Source organism: Ovis aries, chromosome 10 (genome assembly GCF_016772045.2).
Source record: "Ovis aries strain OAR_USU_Benz2616 breed Rambouillet chromosome 10, ARS-UI_Ramb_v3.0, whole genome shotgun sequence".
Classification (NCBI taxonomy): Eukaryota; Metazoa; Chordata; class Mammalia; order Artiodactyla; family Bovidae; genus Ovis; species Ovis aries.
In genome coordinates, this window is record NC_056063.1 from 28,723,054 (window position 1) to 28,747,609 (window position 24,556).

At 37.2% G+C, this 24,556-nt stretch overlaps 1 protein-coding gene across 8 annotated transcripts in view; it reads right to left on the bottom strand.

The window, feature by feature from the left end:
- PDS5B (PDS5 cohesin associated factor B) overlaps nucleotides 1-24,556 on the bottom strand; it is a 178,522-nt gene that overhangs the window by 110,752 nt on the left and 43,214 nt on the right. For all 8 annotated transcript variants that reach the window (XR_009595232.1, XM_027973013.3, XM_015098135.4 and 5 more), the window contains exons 2-6: nucleotides 6,847-6,973; nucleotides 4,136-4,339; nucleotides 1,941-2,027; nucleotides 1,742-1,839; nucleotides 979-1,105 (exon numbers count right to left, since the gene is read on the bottom strand). Coding sequence is in view for 7 of the 8 variants with exons in the window: in XM_027973013.3 (XP_027828814.1) it covers nucleotides 979-1,105; nucleotides 1,742-1,839; nucleotides 1,941-2,027; nucleotides 4,136-4,339; nucleotides 6,847-6,954 (624 nt within the window). In the remaining variant the exon portion in view is untranslated. The remainder of the gene's footprint in view (nucleotides 1-978; nucleotides 1,106-1,741; nucleotides 1,840-1,940; nucleotides 2,028-4,135; nucleotides 4,340-6,846; nucleotides 6,974-24,556) is intronic.

Here is a 24,556-nt window from a genome sequence, read left to right on the forward strand (position 1 = left end):
GAATTTCAGCTTCAACATCAGTCCTTCCAATGAACACCCAGAACTGATCTCCCTTAGGATGGACTGGTTGGATCTCCTTGCAGTCCAAGGGACTCTCAAAGGTCTTCTCCAAGACCACAGCTCAAAAGCATCAATTCTTTGGCACTCAGCTTTCTTCATAGTCCAACTCTCATGTCCATACATGACCACTGGAAAAACCATAGCCTTGACTAGACAGACCTTTGTTGGCAATGTAATGTCTCTGCTTTTGAATATGCTATCTAGGTTGGTCACAACTTTCCTTCCAAGGAGTAAGTGTCTTTTAATTTCATGACTGCAATCACCATCTGCAGTGATTTTGGAGCCCAGAAAAATCAAGTCAGCCACTGTTTCCACTGCTTCCCATCTATTTCCCATGAAGTGATGGGACCAGATGCAATGATCTTCATTTTCTGAATGCTGAGTTTTAAGCCAGCTTTTTCACTCTCCTCTTTCACTTTCATTAAGAGGCTCTTCAGTTCTTCTTCACTTTCTGCCATAAGGGTGGTGTCATCTGCATATCTGAGCTTATTGATATTTCTCCCGACAATCTTGATTCCAGCTTGTGCTTCTTCCAATCCAGTGCTTCTCATGATGTACTCTGCATAGAAGTTAAATAAGCAGGGTGACAATATACAGCCTTGACGTACTCCTTATCCTATCTGGAACCAGTCTGTTGCTTCATGTCCAGTTCTAACTGTTGCTTCCTGACCTGCATACAGGTTTCTCAAGAGGCAGGTCAGGTGGTCTGGTATTCCCATCTCTTTCAGAATTTTCCAGTTTCTTGTGATCCACACAGTTATGTTTTACTGAACAGAATTAATGTTCATTAACATTAATCAATAAAAGTCTTCAAAACTAAGAATAAAGCAGGATAAACTGCATTTTAAACATAAGTAAATTCTGGACACTACTGTTGATAGGTTTTAGATATATATTCAAGTATATTTTGCTACTTACCTTATGAGCAGGTACCAGATTTACCAAAACTGTATCCAAAAGCTCTTGAGATACTGTATCACCTTCACAAATAATAGAACTCATGAGATCCACCATATGCATATGAACTTTCTGATTGTGGCCATTGCTGAAATTCAAAATTGGTATTTCATTTAAATTTAAGCATACCTGAAATTTATAGGATTTAATCATAACATGGAACATCACACTTTATTTTACAATGATATTAAGGTATTAATTAAATAAAATTGTGTATATTCATTTAAAGCTTCCTTCTCCCCAAAATCTTACAGTAGCATCCAAAATATTTTTTAAACTACATTTCCAAGATGACGTTTGCTAATTTTTATCAGTCTCACAATCAAAAGTAATTAAATCAAATGTAACTTTAGTTTGGCCTTAAATTCAGAGCATCAAACTGCTTTGTTGAAGTTAATTCTAACAGATGATTATAAGGGATACATAAAGAACTAAATGATTCACAGGAATTAAGGGGTCAGTAATATGTGATTTAAACAAAAGAAAACTAATAAAAATATTTTTATATCAGCTAGGTTAACTAATGCCACTCTTGTATTATTCTCTACAATAAAAAATTAGCTGTACTTATTTTAAAAACGTATCTATAAAAATCATGTTAATGAATTCTTAAGTTACAAATATTAGCCTTCTGATATTCATCATAAAAAACAGTTTATGCAGATTCGTCTATGAGCTAAAAATTCTTTATATTTAAAAAAGATTACAATCTTAGTAAACTTACTTTATAACTGAAAATAATGTTCTGTATAATTGGGTAAAAATTTCATTGCTGTCTTCCAACTCAAAGCATATGTTATATGACTTGACCCAAGCAATGTTCTAAAATTAAGAGGTGAAAAGGGTAAAATTTTAATTAGTAAAAATATACATGTACAGAAACCATTTTAAAATGTCACTTCAAAATATAACATACTACTTACCTCAAGTAAATAAAAATATCTATTGAATTGTGGGCTCTTTGTATCTTCTAGTCCCTTCAACTGCCTTGTTATAAACATAAATATATCCTTAAAAAAAAGGACAAGGTTTTGTTTAGATTATGAAAACATCCACTAAATTCCTAAAGATAATTCAGCACTCATATGTATTTATCATGATAAAATTGTAAAGAACCAGTTTAAAAAAAGAAAAAAAAAAGACACCTTGCATTTGGCTCAAATTTTTTAAATGTGCATTATCATGAAAACACCAAATTTCTTACCCCCTTTAAAGGAAGACAGTAAATCATTTACCATGATCTAAAAGTAGAGAAAGAAAAACATCTTACAGTAAGTTAAAAACAACAGCTCTGAAAACCGAGTAAAGTAAAACTTATGCTGTTATTAGGACGAACCCGTTGCAATGACTGAAAGCTGATTTGATCAGGTTTGTAGAATGGCATTATATATGGTAATTGTACAGAAAGAACACAGTTTAGGAAACTTAAAATTGCAAAACAAAATCACCAAGTGGAAAAATAGACTGCAGAAACTTAGAAATTTTAAAAAGACCCTTAGAAGTTAACTTGCCAGGCTTCCTGCTCAGTCATTATAATTATTAATACTTGTTTTTCCCTACAATTTATCAATCTATCTCCATCTCTTGCTTCTGACTTATTATTACACATCCCTTTATACCTGCGTAAAATAGGTTCAGTATCACTTTTGAATCAAATTTGTATGGAGATGATGTCTTTGGAAAGTTTGGAAAAGGCTAAAATTATAAAAGCTAAATTCTATAAAGGAAGCATGCTAATCTGTCAAAAAAAAGAGACAGAGAAAAAAAAATTCCCTTATAAGTAAAATGATAAACCTTATTTAAAAGAGAAGAAACAGAATATGCAGATTACTAAGTAGCTTTTCAAAAAAATACTATCAAAAGTACACTCTTCAAAAATGATTACTAAATACAACTACTCCTTAAATCAATTAAGTACCTCAAATTAGAGGTTCACAATTCATCTGGGTACACAACTGCACAGACCAGCTCATATTATATTATCTATTTTAAGTCTCCGAGCACTCTCAAATCTTATAATTCAGTTTACATTTAAATGACAAATATTGTTCCCTATTTCCCCCATTGTGAGATATATAAGACAAACATGCCCACAGCAGTTTGGGCATCCCTTACTGGAATCCTGGCTCACCGGATCAAATGAGCAGGTTTCTCATTTCAGTTTTTAAAATGCAAGTCCCTGACTATAGAACCAAGTCCGGGCTGTTTTTCACTAAGTTAAACCCAGTTCCCGACAGGTAACTAACATAAACACTTGTTAAATATAATAAATCTAAATTATCTTTTTTTTAAATTCATACTCAGTAATCTTCCCGTGGACTCATTTTCTAACCCACGGTTTCCGCAGTTATCTTTTATTATTGCTGGTTTTTCTAATGTTCTTCTAACCTGGCTTACTCAATATTTTTTTGCACAGTTATACTTATTTTCATTCTTTTTATCCACTGGATTAACCAGGTTATTCCCTTTCTTTTTCCATCTTTTAAAAATCATTTCACTGACATAGCCTTTACTTAAAACTACCATAATCAAGTACTAGGTATGTTTTCTACCTTTCATTGAAATTTTGCCCATTGTATTTTCTTCAGAATAATGCACATCACATCTTCCATTATATGAATTAGGATTCCTATAAATTCACATTTACACTAGATACTGTCTTTTCAATAATGAACATGGTCTTCACATGAATTTTTAAAAAGGAAAAGGAAGTGTACCCCAAGGGATAGCACTAATGATGACATAATTTAAAAAGTATAGGAAATTCCCTGGCAATCCAGTGGTTAAGACTTGGCACTTTCAGTACCATGGCCAAGGTTCAATCCCTGGTCAAGGGCCTATGATCCCACAAGCCACACGGAGGGGCCAAGAAACAAGTATAAAATATACTTTACTAATCAACTTCTTATTCTGAAAATCAGAACTTGTTTTATAAAATTAAGTACTAATGGGGGGGGGGAATTCTACAGAAAATAAAGAAAACAAAAGTAGTTTAGCAAACGACTGCTGCAATTAATGTCAAAGACGCCAAACAAATAATCTAAATTCTTTAATACCCGTTTCAGTTAGAAAGATAAAGTATCAGTCAATCTTGGCAGTTCTTTGAATCAGTACTTGCCTTTAATTTATCAGGGGATGTATAAGGAGCTTCAGGAGCATAAATCCGGAAAATATCAGCAAGGCAGCAGGCTACCAGTAAGCGAACATCTTTATCAGGATGCTTGAGGAAAAAATCTGAAGCAAGATGTAAAGCTAGGTTTAAATAAAGCTCCTTTTCTTCTTCAGAGTCCTGGTCCATATCCATGAAAGTTTTCACAACCATCTATATAAAAATAAAATGAAATCAAATAATGATATCCTCTATGTAAAAATATATTCATCTGAAAATAAAAATCATATTAATTACAAAGGTTAACTTTCAATAAATATACTTTCATGTTTCCTCTAAAAGTATCTATCTGTAGCATCCAATGAAGCACTTCCTGTGCTACAGTACAAGAGAACAGGAGGTGGACAGTTCATTAGTAAGACTCAATAGTATGCATGGAGTGAGCAGAGGAAGGCAATCCCTTACATAAAAGAAGTGAGAGAAGTGAGACAGAAACAACAGTCATGAAAAACTACACAGTTTGAACTCTGTAAAGAGCTTTCTCTAATTTCAGTACTAGCAGTCACAGTGAAGTCTCAGCCTGCACTATTTCTACTTCACATGAGACTTAACGAAACCGCCGAACTTGTCAGGGACAATGTAAAGGTGACCGTGTGGCATCCACTAGGTGGTGCTACAAATACCAATCAACAAGCAGGACTGGACTGGGTCCCTGAGACACATGGCAACATGGGTCTCCACCCAGCTGCAGAGTGAACACTTCTGAGTAATGAACTGCCCACTGCCATACTGAATTCTCACAGCAGCTGTGGCTAACAGTGTTCCTCACAGGACAGACCCTCAGTTCTACTACACCGGAATCCAGAACCAGGCATACACCAATCCTTCCAGACTGGCACTACATTAATTTAAGGGTATAATGTCCAGGGCTACTCTCCTAACCTCTTAATTTTATTACTTTTAAGATATATGCTTTGATGGACTTAGGTGTATTATGGGGGGAGGAAGGGAAAGCTACATGCAAGGAACTTGTTCTTTCCTTGGAATCTCTTCACAAGAGTGAGAGAGAAAGTATATTTTGAATACAATATTACAGGAAACTCTTAGGAATTACATAAACAATGACATCTTATATATTAGCAAGATTTATAAAACTTAAGAGGGAAGTGTAAATTAGAAAGAAAACTAAGCAGATTATTGCTGGGCAGATTATTGTATGTCTACAAAATAATGAATGGATACTACAAGCACTGCATGTGAACACTGTGGCAATCATTCCACCAAAATAATCAAGGGTCAGATAACAGGAATTCCTCAATACTGTGTACAACTCAAATGGTGTTACAAACTCACGAATACTTCTTATAGGAGTCCTTAAACTAAAAAAGATGTCTGAGAAAATAACATCCATAAAAGACACTAAATGCTAATAGCTTATAAGTGGAATCTATCTCTGTGTTTAACACTGATTTCTTAGCAGACAATAAGGATGATATCATTGCTGAAATATAAGCAAATCTGAGGAAATAAACGTACTTTTTCTCTAAAAATTTAATAGGTCAAGAAAATCTAGATACTCAGAAATGAAAAATACCATATACAGTTTGCAGCTTAGCCATTTCTAATAAAATATACACACTCTGAACTAGATAAAAGATCCACATATTGGTAAACTCAATCTGCTCAAAGATGCCTTTTGCTTTGAATAATAAACACCTTATATCTGTCATTCCAGTATTGTATGCATAGGCTATAATACTAAGATTTTATGTGAAATTTATAATAATACAAGGGAGTTTTTTTCTTCTAATAAAAACAATCATGCAACATAAAGTAGTATTGTAAGGCTCCTAGGCCTTCAGTGATTAATTACGGCAAACTTTCTACACTGGAATATACATAAATATTAATAACAGGCAACATGTCTAGGTAGATACAACACCGAAGGGGAAAAAAAATGCTTAAAAATAAGAACATCTGAACTAATCAGCTTAATAATCTCCTTGGCCACTCTGCTCTTCTAACCATTTTAATCATAAAGACCATCACTGATGGTGAAAGATGAAATATTATTCAAGCAAATAAGAAGAGTTTAACCACACAGTGACTGCCTCATGAATTTAAGTTCGCCATCCATCTTGACTCACTGCTGCACATCAGAAACCAAGAGCTAAAAGTAACTCTTTAACTTCATTTCAAAATACAAGAAAGTAAAAGGTAGACTTAATACTCAGTAGAAAGAATTAAATCTTTTAATTTTTAATAAGAATTAAAAATCAAATTAAAATGGTTTTTATAAAATGAATGAGATACTGGAGAGAGGAGACAACTTTTGACAGATAATAAGGAGTATAAGCGTATTGGGGATTTGTCTTTTATACCCAAGTAGAGCCTGGTGGGCTGCCATCTATGGGGTCGCAAAGAGTCAGACACAACTGAAGCGACTCAGCAGGAAAGGAGGCCCTAAACATCCTAAGCTTCACCTTTCCAACTATGCTCCAATTAACAATAGCTAAGGAAATTCTACAATTCTTTACCTATTCCACTTTCTTAGCTCCTAATTACAGCTAACTAGTCTTGGCCAATAAATATTTTTTGCTCTGATGTGCTTTACAAAGCTGCCTTACCAAGGTACAGCCCTATATGATTTCCACAGGTGCTCTCCCCAACTCCACTTATCCTAAACGGATGCCAAAAGAACATAACCTAATTCTACTCACCTTTAACCGTCTCACCATCTCTTCTTTAGATATTTTATCTGAGATTTCCTTGACACCAGGAGGATAGGTAATTTTTCCATCATTGGTCCTTGTCTTTGAATGAGCCATGATGGAAATATTTTTACCCCTAAAACAAGAAAACTATTAGATGCAAACCAAAAAAAAAAAAGCATTAACAATATTCATAATAAACATGAAAAATTATAACTATTTCCTAATTTATAGTAATTCACTTATTTAATTAATGAAAATCATTTTATTGAACACTTCTCCAAATTTTAAAATTTTATTTTTACTTTCATTTCCATTAGTGACATGCTAAGTTATTTGAACTAATCCTTCAATTACAAAAAAATATGATTTTATTTAATTATATACTTACCTACATATATAAAACATAATATTTATAATATATACTACAAAATTATATATGTACATATATATAATACACACACAGCTTTTTTTTTTACAGTATTAAAAATTACTTGGGCCAAAATCTAAGAGAATTCAGGAATCCAGAGAAGTAAATGGAACGTTATATCTACTTACACCCTGAGCCCATCTGCCAACCCTGACAAATCTAGAGTTCAGTTTCAGTGATCTTACGGGAAAAGGAGGACAGACTCCTGTCAAGATAGAACATCAAACAAAAGACCCTTCCTGACATTAATGCAGAATACTACCCCAACCCCAAAAAGATAATGCTTTCCAAGAGTTCGCTGAATTCCAAAGCACGGATTCTTATGCTACAGGAAGAAACCAACTCATTTCTCATTAGCAAAAGTGTGTTGACTGTAATGGTTCCTATTTTGATTAATAAAGATGTGTTTGAGCCTAGTTGTATGATTTAAAATTCACAGTCCAAAACCACAGTTACTCTTTCACCAACCTAACAATTTCATCCAGCTAACTAGCATAACCATGATACTAACACCCAATGAGAAAAGTAAGACAAAGGGAAAAGAACCACCAATAGGTCTTTTCTGTTTACAAGGTTTTTAAATAAAATACTAGAAAAAAAATACTTAGAAATCAAATGTAGTTGCAGATAAAAAACTGGGTTTAATCCCAGAAATGCAAGGTTGAATTCACCACATTAACAGAATAAAAAAGAAAAATCATGTAATAATCTCAAAAAATTAAGAGATAATGTTTGAAGAAAATTCACCATCAATTCACAACTATAAAAGAAAATAAGGAAAAAAGTTCAACAAACTAAGAATTATATGAAAGATTTCTGAATCCGAGAAAGATAAGATGCTATACCCTACAGCATAAATCATGCTTACTGATGCTCTTCTGAAAATGTTTTACCTATTTTCAGGACCTACAAAAACATACCTGCTATCATCACTTGTTTAACACTGTAACAGAGATGCTGCTGAGAACTCAAGATGAAAACTTATAAAGAATTTAGTGACAGATTAATTATAAATTGGCATGAGGGATCTTATTGGACTGATAAAAATATTCTAAAATTGGACTATGGTGAGTTTCATATCTCAGGACATTTACTAAAAATTACTCAACTATACACTTGAAATAGGTCAATCTTATTAATTTTATGATCTATAAATTATATCAATAAAGTTGTTTAAATTTTTTACGTTCTGAGACTTTCATCTATATGGAAAAAGATGACACTGTACCCATATGTCACACCATACACAAAAGGAATTTCAGGTCGATCAATGAACTAAATATTGGGGCAATTGGAAAGGATTTTAAAATATAATGTAGGAAAACAACTTCACAACTTCGGGTTAGGAAAAGCCAAGAATCAAACCTACAGCTGTTTGTGTTCTTCAACCAAAGAAGATATTCACTGAATGCCTGGGATAAACCATTCTACAGGAAGGTAAATATAAATGTGATAGGATTCCCAGTTTTCCACAGAACCTGGAATATAAGAAAGTCTCTCTACCTTGCCTCAACAGAAGCAAAAGCTGTTCATCTTCCTTAACAACAAACACATGATTATAATCACAGACTACAGCTTAATAATGTAGACATGGTTCCATCTGTACAATCAAAACTTTATCAAGAACCTATTATGTGCATGACATTCTAGAGTGGCTAGAGGGCCACATGAGTTAAGATAGGTCTCAAAATTGACAAAGGAAATAGACATTCCCCCTAAATGATTAAATCACAATAAATCCTAAAGTTATCAACAGAAATAACAAACAACAAGCCTGGAAAAATAGAAGATTGAAAGAAGCCGAAAGTAGATGGGGGTGAAGTGTTAACAATATACAGAACAAAAGGACAGAGAAAAGAATCTGAATAAATCCCAGAGAACAAAGTTCAGAATCTGTTACTGGTCTAAAGCCGTGACTAAAGGAAAAAGTGGAGGCAAGTAAAAGGGAGCGAAGAAGGAAAGGCAGAGCAACAAAGCAGCAGGCCTCGCGGCTCGCACTTCAGCTTCATAGGCAATGGTTTTGTGAGGAGAGGTTTGAAATACTTCTGTGAGTATACACGTGGGCTGTTTCCTCAAAGTAAAGACAAATTTACTGGCCCCTCTCTATAAGCAAACTCCATGTACCTTCAATTCTCAAGATTTTGTTTAAACTTCTCCCAACCTCCTTAGGCCGAGCTTGGCTCTGACCCCTAGAGCTTGGAAAAACTGTGAACATATCATAATAAGCATTTAATCACATCACATTTAATAAACTCATTTGTCTGTTTCCCCAACTTGACTATACGCTCCTTAAAACAAGGATCTGTTGTTCAGTCACTAAGTCATGTCTGACTCCTTGCGACCCCATGAACTGCAGCACGCCAGGCTTCCCTGTCCTTCACTATCTCCAGGAGTTTGCTCAAAGTCACGACCATTGAGTCAGTGATGCCATCCAACCATCTCACCCTCTGTCACCCCCTTCTCCTCCTGCCCTCAATCTTTCCCAGCATCACGGTCTTTTCCAATGAGTCAGCTCTTTGCATCAGGTGGCCAAAATATCGGGGCTTCAGTATCAGTCCTTCCAATCAATATTCAGGGTTGATGTCCTTTAGAACAAGGATTGTATGCATCATTTTAGGCATCCTTAGAACAAAGTAGGTGCTCAAGAAATACTTGCTGAATCAATGACCAGAACTATTTTAAGAGACAGTGGCTCCAGTAGGAAGTACAGACTAGGCAGAGGAGAAATCAAATACAGTAAAAACAGGAAACTGCTACCAAATTCCAATAAGAACTAATAAGGAACAGACTGCAGGGAATGACTGAAAATAAGAAAACTGATGCGAAGACTATGAATGCTTACTTACTTGAGAGAAGCAGAAGACGACTGCAAGACTCAAAGCCTTTGTTCCTAGAAAGTCAACCATTTAAATACCTACTGAGAACTTACTTGGTGTGACAGCAGTCCTCAAGGCACTAAGGATACAATGGTAACACATAAAATAATTGCCCTCATCATAACAGAGATAGGGAAAAACCAGTGAGAAGTCAAGTCTTTGGAAAAATTAAGTTTGGAATACAAGGCAACTAGAGATGTTAAGCTGAAGTTCTAGAGAAAAGTCAATGAAAGAAAATACTTTAGAACCACATATAGCTTACGCTTTGGGGGCTTACAGAATCAATAAAGAAAGTGTGTATGGTGAGCTGAAATACAGAGACTAAACTCTAAGAAACATCTGTATTGATGTGGGGGGGTGAGGAAAGAAAACAGAAGAGGGTCAAAAAAGAGAGAAAAATATTGCTTTTTAACAAGAGGGGAAAAAAAAAGTTTGAAGATAGAGAGATGCTATATAGTGTTAGTGACTTTGGAAATACACATCACTCTTTCAAGATAACTCCAGGCCCCTGGACTTGGTAAACTGATCTCTTTATGTACTTCCCAGACAACAACAGGAATGAACACCAAATAATAATGTAAGAGAAAAAAGGCGGAAAGGAGAAAGAGAGAGAAGAAGGAGAGCAATAAAGAAGAAGAAAGGAAGGTTATAGTAAAGAAATAGGCTATTCAACTGTTACGCGAAGTCAAAGGGAAAAGATACATTGACACACAGATGCTCCTCTGAAATAGTGTCAAAGAAATTCTTTGACATTCATTTTGTGCTGAATTTCAATAGTATACATTATGATAGAGCAAATGAACTGAAAATAAGAAAGTAGTAACTTAAATTATTTATATAAAAACCGACCTGTGTCAGAGTCCATTTATACACTGTATATAAATGTATTATAGAGTACATATGTATATGGACTTCTCAAGTGGTTCAGTAGTTAAGAATCTGCCTGCCAATGCAAGAGATGCAGGTTCGATCTCTGGGCTGGGAAGATCCCCTGGAGGAGGGCATGGCAACCCACTCCAGTATTCCTGCCTGAAAAATCCCATGGACAGAGGAGCCTGGCAGGCTACACAGTCCACTGGGCTGCAAAGAGTTGGGCACCACTGAGGGACTTAAACACCACACATATATATGTATATATTAATTTCAAATACCATTATATACATGTTGTTATAAAACCTACAGTTTTGTATACAGAATGAACAATAAAATGTAAACTATTCTAATACTAAAGAGTTTATACAACCACTGAGTACGTTCTAAGAAAATGGTCATTAATTAAAAGAAACATATTGATAATTTAAAAAATCATACTAACAATCCTAGAAAGAAAAAAAAATCAATGAAATCATCATTCTACTCTAGATATAAATAAATGTTCACAAGATACAATAAAGACTGAAGTAAAAATATTAAGGTCTTTTCAATGAATGGAAAAAAAGAGCACAGCATTCACTGGATTAAACCACAAGGGTGAGAGCAATAGCAACAGTCACTGGTAAACTGATCTGGGAAGAAATAAAAACAGGTATCTGTCATTTTCATAATAATTTTTCTTAAATACCAAGTATGTAGCAACAAGTTTATCAGAGTCACAGAAATCAGATCTAGTCACTACTAGAATCTCTACTTGCCACTGTTGTTAAAAGTTGCTTTTCCTTCTGGGACTTTACTCCAGGTTTAAGGTGGAGTTGGAAAGAAAACAAGATTTTGTGAAGTCTGACAACTGTAAAAGGTAGGCTTCCTACAACTGGTACCTCTTATAACCAGCAGATGGTGCCCTCCATAAATATCAATACAACCCTTCCAGTACATAGTTAGAGTAAGAAGGGTTTCTTTCTGGCCAGAGATAACTGAAAAAATAATAAGAGTGTGTTCTAAAAGAAAAGAGACAAAATAAATTACGTTATTCTCCTTTAAGTATATAACCTTAAGGCTACATTTACATACTTCCTAACTACTAAAACAAAGTTTTTTTTCCATATAAATGTTACCACTAACCCAACCATTCAGACTGAATCATCTTTATTAATTCAAATTAAGTATATTTAATAGTTATTCTTCTATGTTTTGTTAATACAAAGTAATAGTAAATGCTTCAGGAAGTCATTTTAGAAAGACCCATTTTGTTCATATTTTTGGTGATGTTTATTTATAAATGATTAAACACACGGCTACCCTCCTGCCTACATTCTTTTCAAGGACCATCATGGAAGTAGAATTAAAAGCCTGAGATCATCTCAACTAGCACCACTTTCTAACTCATAAAAAGTGTTCTGAAAAATCCCTTTAAAGTAGCATTTTATATTAATAATGGTAATATCTCTCATTTATTAAATGATTGGTATTACAGTCCATCGGGTCACAAGAGCTGGAGACAACTAAGCGACTAACAACAACAAAACTTCCCAGCCGGTGGTCAGCTCAATGTCCCATTCACTGAGGGGATAAGATTATGCAGCTTCTCTGTTCACAAACCTCAAGCACACACTCTTATTAGAACTCCCACTCTCAGCAGACAGCCTCTACTTCACTGAGCAAACAGAAGCTCTGTCACACAGCAACTCTCCCAGTTTCCCATTACTAAATCTGCTGTGACTGGCCAAAACTTTTGTTCGGGTTTTTCCATACAATCTTACAGAAACCAGAATGAACTACTGGCCAACCCAACACTACAAGTGGACCACGCCCCCCCTTCCCTTCTGTTAACTAGAAATTATGTAACCCTCTTCACATCGAAAACGAATTCCTGTACAAGTGCACAGAATCCCATCCTCTACAGGCTTCTCAGAGACTTTCACTTCATCCGTTCTCTCTTCTTGCTCAGCATCTGTACCCTGTGTCTACTAGATCCTCCCCCTCAGTGTTCAGCGTAAGCACTTGGTTCCTATGCAGAAAGAAATTCAGCCAAGAAGGGAAAGAAAAGAAAGTACAACATGCCTGTTTACTTTCTACATGCCTCTAGCTACTGTCTTCTCTCTCAAATCACCTTCATAGCCAAGCTTTCCGAAAAGTAATCTGCACTTCCTCAGTTCCCATTTGCTTATCATACTAACCCAATCCTGTTTCCAGCATCCTCCAACACCAGCAATACTGCTTTTGCCATAATCACTGAGGCTCACTTCAAAAATGACAAGAGATTTTTCTCTTCCCTCTATCTACAGCCTTGCAATGTGATTTTGTGGCTCCTCTCATCAAGAAGAGTGTTTTTCCAGCACTTGAATTTGAGATGGTCTTATGACTTTGGTCACTAGGACACTGGCAAGCTTAAAAAGTGCTTGTGTTTTGGAATTTATTGACTTGCATTCTTGAAACTCCTCCTAAGAAGAGCACACGCACGGAAGTTATCCCACTATAAACTGAGACATACACAGAGAGAGATCTCAGTTATACCAAGTATGACCATCATGAAGGAAGCCAGGCCCAGACAAACTTTTGGGTGATCACAGACACACACTTGTAGATGTATGAGCAAGCCCAGGTCAATCAGCTAAGGCTGACCCAGATCAGCAGAACTACCCAATTAAGCCAAACTCAAGCTGCCAACCTGGAGAACTGCGAGAAATGTTGGGTGATTAAAGTCATTAAGTTTTGAGGTGATTTGTTATGCAATAATAGCTAACTAAAAGTCATCACTGCCCTCCACATTGCCAAAGAAAACACTTTTCCAATCCTAATTTTATTGATCTGAGCAGTTTAGGACACACAGTGGAGAGCAGACTCCTTTCTGAAACACTCCTTTCCTTTGTTTTCTACTACATTTTACCTTTTCCTGATTTTTCTCCTATTACTAGTAGCTGTCTACTTTGTTTCCTTTTCTTCTATCCAACCTCTAAATATTAATTCACCAAGGCTTAATTCTATTTCCTCTATTCACTTCTTGGTCTACATGTTTTTCTCCCAAGGCTTCTACCCCAAGCTTTCTTAAAGCCACTCCAAAATACCCCACCAAGAGCTCTCTTCTGAACTCCAATCTACATTTACCACTGCCAACCTAACATTTCTATTTAGGTATTCTCAAACGTATTCTCTTCCCCATGGAATCTTAGGTCCATGAATCAAGGTAAATTGGAAGTAGTCAAATAGGAGATGAGATGGCAAGAGTGAACATCAACATCTTAGGAATCAGTGAGCTAAAATGGACCATAATGGGCGAATTTAATTCAGATGACCATTATATCTACTACTGTGGGCAAGAATCCCTTAGAAGAAATGGAGTGACCATCACAGTCAACAAGAGTCTGAAATGCAGTGCTTGGATGCAATCTCAAAAATGACAGCATGATCCCTCTTCGTTTCCAAGGCAAACCATTCAATATCACAGTAATCCAAGTCTATGCCTCAACCACTAATGCCAAAGACGCTAAAGTTGAAAGGTTCTGTGATGACCTACAAGACTTTCTAGAACTAACACCAAAAAAAAGATGTTCTTTTCATTATAGGGGACTGGAATGCAAAAGCAGGAAGTCAAGAGATACCTGGAATAACAGGCAAGTTTGGCCCTGGAGTACAAAAATGAAGCAGGGCAAAGGCTAATAGAGTTTTGCCAAGAGAAAGCACTGGTCATAGCAAACACTCTTTTCCAACAACACAAGAGATGACTCTACACATAGACATCAACAGATGGTAAATACCAAAATCAGATTGATTATATTCTTTGTAGCCGAAGATGGAGAAGCCCTATATAGTCAGCAAAAACAAGACTGGGAGCTAACTGTGGCTCAGATCATGAACTCCTTATTGCCAAATTCAGACTTAAGTTGAAGAAAGCAGGGAAAACCACTGGACCATTCAGGTATGACCTAAACCAAATCCCTTACGACTGTACAGTGAAAGTGACAAATAGATCCAAGGGATTAGACGCGATAGAGTAGTTGGCTAGGGGTGAGAAATAATTGACTACAAAGGGACACGAGTGATGTTTGGGGGGCAATAACTAAAAATCATTCACTTGTACACAAAATCAATGTTTTAAAGGAAAGACAAATGAAGGAACAATCCATTCTATCAGAGACAGCAGGGAAAGGGGTCAGCCACACATCACAGGGAGTTGGAATTTAAGCCGTGGCAGACAACAAGGCGGCTAAGGGAGGACTCAGGGCAGAGGAAACACGGAGCAATGAGCAGAAGCACAAAGACATGCTGAGTGTGAGAAAAGACAAGTCCAGGCATCTGTGACAAGATATGTGTGTTTCCAAAAATAAAATATAAATCAATGGAACAGGATAAGCCAACACACCTATGGTCAGTTAATCTATGATAAAGGAGGCAAGACCACACAATACTGTAAAGACAGTCTCTGCAACAAATGGTGCTGGAAAAACTGGACAGCCACAGGTTAAAAAAAAAAAAAGAAAGCAGATCATTTCTTAACCCTGTATACAAAAATAAACTCAAAATGGATTAAAGACCTAAATGTGAGAACAGACACTGTAAAACTCCTAAAGGAAAATATAGGCAGAACACTCTCTAACAATCCCCTGATAGCTCAGTTGGTAAAGAATTCGCCTGCAATGCAGGAGAACCCGGTTCAATTCCTGGGTCGGGAAGATCCACTGGAAAAGGCAGAGGCTACCCACTCCAGATTTATGTTATTTCTCTAACATAAATCACAGCAATGTCTTTTTCAATCCGTCTTCCAGAATAATGGAAATAAAAGCAAAAATAAACAGATGGGACACACTTAAACTCAGAAGTTTTGGCACAGGAAAGGCAACAATAAGCAAAACGAAGACAACCCACAGACTGGGAGAAAATATTTGCAAATGATGTGACCATAAAGGATCAGTCCCAAAAATTTACAACCAGCTTATGACACTTAATAGCATCAAAACAAACAACCCATTCAAAAAATGGGCAGAAGACCTGAACAGACGTTTCTCCAAAAAGGACATACAGATGGCCGACAGGCAGGCACAGGAAAAGATGTTCAACATCACTATATTAGAGAAATGCAAATCAAAACCACAATGAGCTATCACCTCACACCAATCAAATGGTGTTCATTAAAACATCCACAAACAACAAATGCTGGAGAGGGTGTGGAGAGAAGAGAACCCTTCCGCACTGTTGGTGGGAATGTAATCTGGTACAGTCGCTATGGAGAACAGTATGGAAGGGTTCCTTCAGTTCAGTTCACTCGCTCAGTCGTGTCCGACTCTTTGCGACCCCATGAATCACAGCACGCCAGGCTTCCCTGTCCATCACCAACTCCCAGAGTTCACTCAGACTCACGTCCATCGAGTCAGTGATGCCATCCACCCATCTCATCCTCGGTCGTCCCCTTCTCCTCCTGCCCCAAATCCCTCCCAGCATCAGAATCTTTTCCAATGAGTCAACTCTTCGTATGAGGTGGCCAAAGTACTGGAGCTTCACCTTTAGCATTATTCCTTCCAAAGAAATCCCAGAGCTGATCTCCTTCAGAATGGACTGGTTGGATCTCCCTGCAGTCCAAGGGACTCTCAAGAGTCTTCTCCAACACCACACTTCAAAAGCATCAATTCTTCAGCGCTCAGCCTTCTTCACAGTCCAACTCTCACATCCATACATGACCACAGGAAAAAACCATAGCCTTGACTAGACGGACCTTAGTCGGCAAAGTAATGTCTCTGCTTTTGAATATACTATCTAGGTTGGTCATAACTTTTCTTTCAAGGAGTAAGCGTCTTTTAATTTCATGGCTGAAGTCACCATCTGCAGTGATTTTGGAGCTCAAAAAAATCAAGTCTGACACTGTTTCCACTCTTTCCCATCTATTTCCCATGAAGTGATGGGACTGGATGCCATGATCTTCGTTTTCTGAATGTTGAGCTTTAAGCCAACTTTTTCGCTCTCCTCCTTCACTTTCATCAAGAGGCTTTTTAGCTCCTCTTCACTTTCTGCCATAAGGGTGGTGTCATCTGCATATCTGAGGTGATTGATATTTCTCCCAGCAATCTTGATTCCAGCTTGTGTTTCTTCCAGCCCAGTGTTTCTCATGATGTACTCTGCATAGAAGTTAAATAAGCAGGGTGACAATATACAACCCCGACGTACTCCTTTTCCTATTTGGAACCAGTCTGTTGTTCCATGTCCAGTTCTAACTGTTGCTTCCTAACCTGCGTATAGGTTTCTCAAGAGGCGGGTCAGGTGATCTGGTATTCCCATCTCTCAGAATTTTCCACAGTTTATTGTGATCCACAAAGTCAAAGGCTTTGGCATAGTCAATAAAGCAGAAATAGATGTTTTTCTGGAACTCTCTTGCTTTTTCCATGATCCAGCGGATGTCGGCAATTTGATCTCTGGTTCCTCTGCCTTTTCTAAAACCAGCTTGAACATCGGGGAGTTCACGGTTCACGTATTGCTGAAGCCTGGCTTGGAGAATTCTAAGAATTACTTTCCTAGCATGTGCTGCTGCTGCTAAGTCGCTTCAGTCGTGTCCAACTCTGTGTGACCCTACAGACGGTAGCCCATCAGGCTCCCCCGTCCCTGGGATTCTCCAGACAAGAACACTGGAGAGGGCTGCCATTTCCTTCTCCAATGCATGAAAGTGAAAAGTGAAAGTGAAGTCGCTCAGTCGTGTCCAACTCTTAGCGACCCCATGGACTGCAGCCCATGAGGTTCCTCCGTCCATAGGATTTTCCAGGCAAGAGTACTGGAGTGGGGTGCCATTGCCTTCTCTTCCTAGCGTGTGAGATGAGTGCAATTGTGCAGTAGTTGGAGCATTCTTTGGCATTGCCTTTCTTTGGGACTGGAATGAAAACTGACCTTTTCCAGTCCTGTGGCCACTGCTGAGTTTTCCAAATTTGCTGGCATATTGAGTGCAGCACTTTCACAGCATCATCTTTCAGGATTTGAAACAGCTCTATTGGAATTCCATCACCTCCACTAGCTTTGTTCGTAGTGATGCTTTCTAAGGCCCACTTGACTTCACTTTCCAAGATGTCTGGCTCTAGATTAGTGATCACATCATCATGATTATCTGGGTCATGAAGGTCTTTTTTGTACAGTTCTTCTGTGTATTCTTGCCACCTCTTCTTAATATCTTCTGCTTCTGTTAGGTCCATACCATTTCTGTCCTTTATCGAGCCCAATTTTGCATGAAATGTTCTCTTGGTATCTCTAATTTTCTTGAAGAGATCTCTAGTCTTTCCCATTCTGTTGTTTTCCTCTATTTCTTTGCATTGATCGCTGAAGAAGGCTTTCTTATCTCTTCTTGCTATTCTTTGGAACTCTGCATTCAGATGTTTATATCTTTCCTTTTCTCCTTTGCTTTTCGCCTCTCTTCTTTTCACAGCTATATGTAAGGCCTCCCCAGACAGCCATTTTGCTTTTTTGCATTTCTTTTCCATGGGGATGGTCTTGATGCCTATCTCCTGTACATTGTCACAGACCTCCATTCATAGTTCATCAGGCACTCTATCTATCAGCTCTAGGCCCTTAAATCTATTTCTCATTTCCACTGTATAATCATAAGGGATTTGATTTAGGTCATACCTGAATGGTCTAGTGGTTTTCCCTACTTTCTTCAATTTAAGTCTGAATTTGGTAATAAGGAGTTCATGATCTGAGCCAGTCAGCTCCTGGTCTTGTTTTTGTTGACAGTATAGAGCTTCTCCATCTTTGGCTACAAAGAATATAATCAATCTGATTTTGGTGTTGACCATCTGGTGATGTCCATGTGTAGAGTCTTCTCTTGTGTTGTTGGAAGAGGGTGTTTGCTATGACCAGTGCATTTTCTTGGCAAAACTCTATTAGTCTTTGCCCTGCTTCATTCCGCATTCCAAGGCCAAATCTGCCTGTTACTCCAGGTGTTTCTTGACTTCCTACTTTTGCATTGCAGTCCCCTATAATGAAAAGGACATCTTTTTTGGGTGTTAGTTCTAGAAGGTCTTGTAGGTCTTCATAGAACTGTTCAACTTCAGCTTCTTCAGCGTTACTGGTTGGGGCATAGACTTGGATAACTGTGATACTGAATGGTTTGCCTTGGAGACGAACAGAGATCATTCTGTCGTTTTTGAGATTGCATCCAAGTACTGCAGTTCAGACTCTTTTGTTGACCATGATGGCTACTCCATTTCTTCTAAGGGATTCCTGCCCACAGTAGTAGACGTAATGGTCATCTGAGTTAAATTCACCCATTCCAGTCCATTTTAGTTCACTTATTCCTAGAATGTCGACGCTCACTCTTGCCATCTCTTGTTTGACCACTTCCAATTTGCCTTGATTCATGGACCTGACATTCCAGGTTCCTATGCAATATTGCTCTTTACAGCATCAGACCTTGCTTCTATCGCCAGTCACATCCACAACTGGGTATTGTTTTTGCTTTAGCTCCATCCCTTCATTCTTTCTGGAGTTATTTCTCCACTGATCTCCAGTAGCATATTGGGCACCTAATGACCTGGGGAGTTCCTCTTTGGTATCCTATCATTTTGCCTTTTCATACTGTTTATGGGGTTCTCAAGGCAAGAATACTGAAGTGGCTTGCCAATCCCTTCTCCAGTGGACCACATTCTGTCAGACCTCTCCACCATGACCCGCCTGTCTTGGGTTGCCTCGCAGGCATGGCTTGCGTTGAGTTTCACTCAATGAAACCAAGGGTTCCTTAAAAAACTAAAAACAGAGCTACATATGATGCTGCAATCGCACTCCTGGGCATATACACAGAGGAAAACATCATCTGAAAGGATGCATGCACCCCAATTTCACTGAAGCACTGTTTGCAATAGCCAAGACATGGAAGCAACCTAAATGTCCACTGACAAAGGAATGTATAAAGATGTGGTACGTATATTCAATGGAATATTACTTGGCCATTTAAAAAAGGGAAAAGAAAGAATGCCATTTGCAGCAACATGGATGCAGAGTGTCATACTGAGTGAAGGAAGACAGAAATATCGTATGACATCCCTTATATGTGGAAGCTAAAAAGAAATGATACAAATGAACTTACAAAACAGAGACTCACAGACTTAGACAACAAACTTAGAGTTGTCAAAGGGAAGGGACAGTGAGAGACTTTGGGAAGGTCATGCACGCTGCTATACCGAAAATGGATAACCAACAAAGACCTATGGAACAGCATATGGAACTCTGTTCAACATTATGCGCCAGCCTAAATGGGAGGGAATCTGGGGGAGAATGGATACATGTATATGTATGGCTAAGTCCCTTTGCTATTCAGCAAAAACTGCCACAACACTGTTAATCGGCTATACCCCAATACAAACTAAAAAGTTTAAAGTTACCAAAAATAAAAAAAAGTGTTTCCAGAAAAATCTCACATTCTGCAAAATTAACACTTAAAAATAACCACTGTTAAAAGAACATGAGCAAAACAACCACAATCGTAATAAAATACAAGCATAGTAATTATCCACTGGCAATTGTTACCAGCATCATAATCAAATTTCTCAGCCTTAAATCTCAGAGCTCAGGTTTCCCTTTCTAATGCAGGCTCCTGAAGGTACTTACTTCTAACAGGAAACACTGTGGCAGAATTAAAAATGTAATCCAGTGACAGTCTTCAATTTTTTGTTAAAAGTAGAGAAAATAGCCTCACAGATATTTTGCCTACATTCACCGCTGTACCAGAAGCTTAACAGAAATGATCGGAGATTCTTGATACTATTAATAAATCTTCTGCTTGTAATAAACAGGCAATTTCTCACCTGGATTTTGAGCTTTCTCCTTTTTGCACTGCATCTACAGATCACTCACAGAACATATTTTCCTTCAGAGCACAATAAATCTAAACAATCTTTTTGTCTCACATCTAGATCTAATATGACTTTAAACATTAATACATGGTATTACATTTTAAGATTTTTTTTAATTTCACTGAGATATAATTAACATATAGCATTATATTAGTTTCAGGTGTGCAATATAATGATTCAACATATAGACACATTACAAAATGATCACAATAAACCTAGTTAATATCCATCACTATACAAACTTTTTCTTGTGAAGAAAACTTCTAAGACCTACTCTCTTAGAAATTTTTCAAACTTACAATAAGGTGTTAACTTCAGTCACCACATTGTGCACCCCATGACTTATTTTTTAAGGAAGACTATGCCTTTTCTCTCCCATCCGTTCCATCCACCTTCCCCTTCCCAGCTCTGGCAATTATAAATCTGTTTCTTGAATCTATCAGTTTAAGTTCTGAGTTGATTTCAGATTCCATTAATACATATAGGTGAGTTTACACAATATGTCTTCCTCTGACTTATCCATCCATGTTGCTGCAATGTGAGAATTTCCCTTTTTTGTGGCTGAATAATGTTTCAGGGTCTGTGCATGTATCTCGCATTTTCTTTAGTCATTCATCCATCAGTGGACATGAATGCTTCCATATCTTGGCTATTGTAAATAATGTTGCAAGGGATGTGGGAGTGCATGTATCTTTTCGAGTTAGTGTTTTCATTTTCTTGGGATAAATACCTAGAAGTGGAAATGCTGATCATAGGTCAGTTCAATCTTTAATCTCCTGAGGAACCTCCAAACTGGCTGCACCAATATATATTCCCATCAGCAGTGTGTAAGAGGTACTTTTTTCCACATCTTCACCAACATTTCTTGTCTTTCTGATAATAGTCATTCTAACAAGTGTGATCTGATCTCACTGTGATTTTGATTTGCACTGTAGATTTTCAGCTCTTATCTTCAAACAATGTTAAAATATTATCTTTGGAAGAAAGACTGCCCTTGAATGCTTCCAAACATTGATGTGCTAGAAAACAGACATTTATGACTAATGATACTTCCACATTACACTTAAATCATCCCTCCACTTACCACAGAGCTAATTATGCTACAGAACTATGTGCGACAGCAGAGCAGTGTTAACAGTGATTTAACTGGAACGTGCATGTGTGTATGTGCCTATGTGCACATACAGGTGAGGACGATTATAAAAGAAATTGAGACCAGTTCATCTCAGGCTTTCCTATATCCCTGATAAGGAGTTTGTCACCACATAAGGTGGTTATCGTTTTTCTTTGTTCTCTAAAGAACACAAAGAGCAATCACATTTGTATTTTAGAATTCCCAAAGACAAGAGACACACCAACTGGAACATAAGAAGACTACTAGAATATATGAGAGGTTCATAGACATAGCAGGAAGAGAACGAAACATCCAAATAAAGGATATAATAGAAAATAAGAGAGAAGTATGATTTAATGGAAGAAAATGATGAAGACAACAGCAGGCAAACTTTACCCCAGAAGAGACTAGAAACTATCCGGACCCTTTCTCAGACCAAGACAGGATGGTCATTTATCTCCATGGCATCCCTGTGACTTCCCCTAAAGCTCTCCACACCTAGAGAACTCAGAATCAAAACAAAATCTATTTACAAAGAGTTGCTGTGTTCAGCAAGGTGCTCAGTGTAAGAAAAATCAACAATGTCAACTCAGAGAGACCTATACTTTCAATTCAAAACTCAATATATCCTGTCTAAAGCTACATCTACTTCTCTTTAAGACTATAATAAAATGGGCATAAATGTATCATTCATACTGATATTTAAGGGCCATACCACAATGTATGCAGAATAAAGTATACTTATTAATTCTACTTAAAGTGTTAATCATTCAGTTGTGTCCGACTCTTTTGTGACCCCACGGACTGTTGCCTGCCTAACTCCTGTCTGTGGGATTTCCTAGGCAAGAATACTGGAGTGGGTTGCCATGCCCTTCTGCAAAGGATGTTCCCGACCTAGAGATCGAACCTGGGTCTCCCGCATTGCAGGCATATTCTTTACCAACCTAGCCATCAGGGAAGCCCCTACTTCATTAAAAGTAATAGAATGTTCATAATGACAATCAACAAATTTTCTTCAAAAGTTATTCACTTATTGTATTCTAAAATTTTCAGAGAGTAAAATTTTATGTTCTGCTCTTACCATGATGAAGCTTAAAAAAACGTTAAGTTATAAACCTTGTAGATGAACCATAATGAATAAATTGGGCAATGTTGGGGGAAACTGGAAGATAATTCTGGATGTAAAGTGCACCAAAATGTTTAATAAATTGCTCAATAAATTTCTCCTAATGGGAAAACATAAAAAACTATCATAGTACATCAAGTATTTGAAAATATTCCTGACGACATTAATTTTGAAGATATGTACAAGTTCTTGAATCTAGTCTCATTATTAGTTTTCTGAGTGATTCGTTGAATTACGTCTAATAATTCCAAATTATTTATTTGCCCCTTTAGAATATTTTGCAACTGCATCATCCTAACTGGGATGCTGCTTCTTACTTCATAGGAGAATTTAAAAGATTTTTCTATGGTTAATAGACTAACTGCCAATCATCTACCATATATTCTTCCTGACTAAAATCAACTCAACATTTTGTATCAGTGATGTCCAAACAAAGATGCTGGGTTTTGTTCTGTGTTTCTTTTATTTTCCTAAAACAGCTTTACTGAGATATAATTCCAATACCATTCAATTCACTCTGCATTTAAACACATTTTGTTTTTTCATTCATCTGTTGATGGACATTTGGGTTTGCTTCCACTGGTAGCTACTGTGAATAATACTGCTGCTGCTGCTAAGTCATTTCAGTCCTGTCCGACTCTGTGCAACCCCATAGATGGCAGCCCACCAGGCTCCCCCAGCCCTGGGATTCTCTAGGCAAGAACACTGGAGTGGGTTGCCATTTCCTTCTCCAATGCATGAAAGTGAAAAGTGAGAGTGAAGTCGCTCAGTCGTGTCCGACTCTTAATGACCCCATGGACTGCAGCCCACCAGGCTCCTCCGTCCATGGGATTTTCCAGGCAGGGGTACTAGAGGGGGGTGCCATTGCCTTCTCCAATAATACTGCTATGAACATGCATGTACAAATATCTCTTCAAGACCCTGGTTTCAATTCTTTATGGTATATACTTAGGATTTTATGGATTCTTTCCAATCCAGATTCTAGAGAAATGTCTGTTCATGTCCTTTCCCCAATTTTTAAATTGCTTGTTCTTTTATTGTAGAGCTCGAAAAGTCCTTTAAACATTCTGGATATCAGATATCCAGAAAATCTGGAAGTCCATATTAGATACGATTTGCAAGGTTTTTTCTCCCATTATGTAGCCTGTCTTTCACTTTCTTGATAATGTCCTTTGAGGCACAAAAGTTTCTAAGTTTTATGTAGTGAAACCAATCCATTTTTTTCTTTTATTCCTCATGCTTGCTGTTATCATATCTAAAAATCTAATATCAAACCTCCAAAGTCATGAAATGTTACTCTTGTATTTTCCTCTAAGCATTTATGGTTTTAGTTGTTTAGGTCATTGATCCACTTTGAATTTATTTTTATGTATTGTTTGAGATGGAATCCAACTTCACTCTTTTCCATGTAGAAATCCACCTAGCTGCTCCAGTTATCATCTGTTGAAGACTACCTTTTCCTGTTTATTTGGTGCC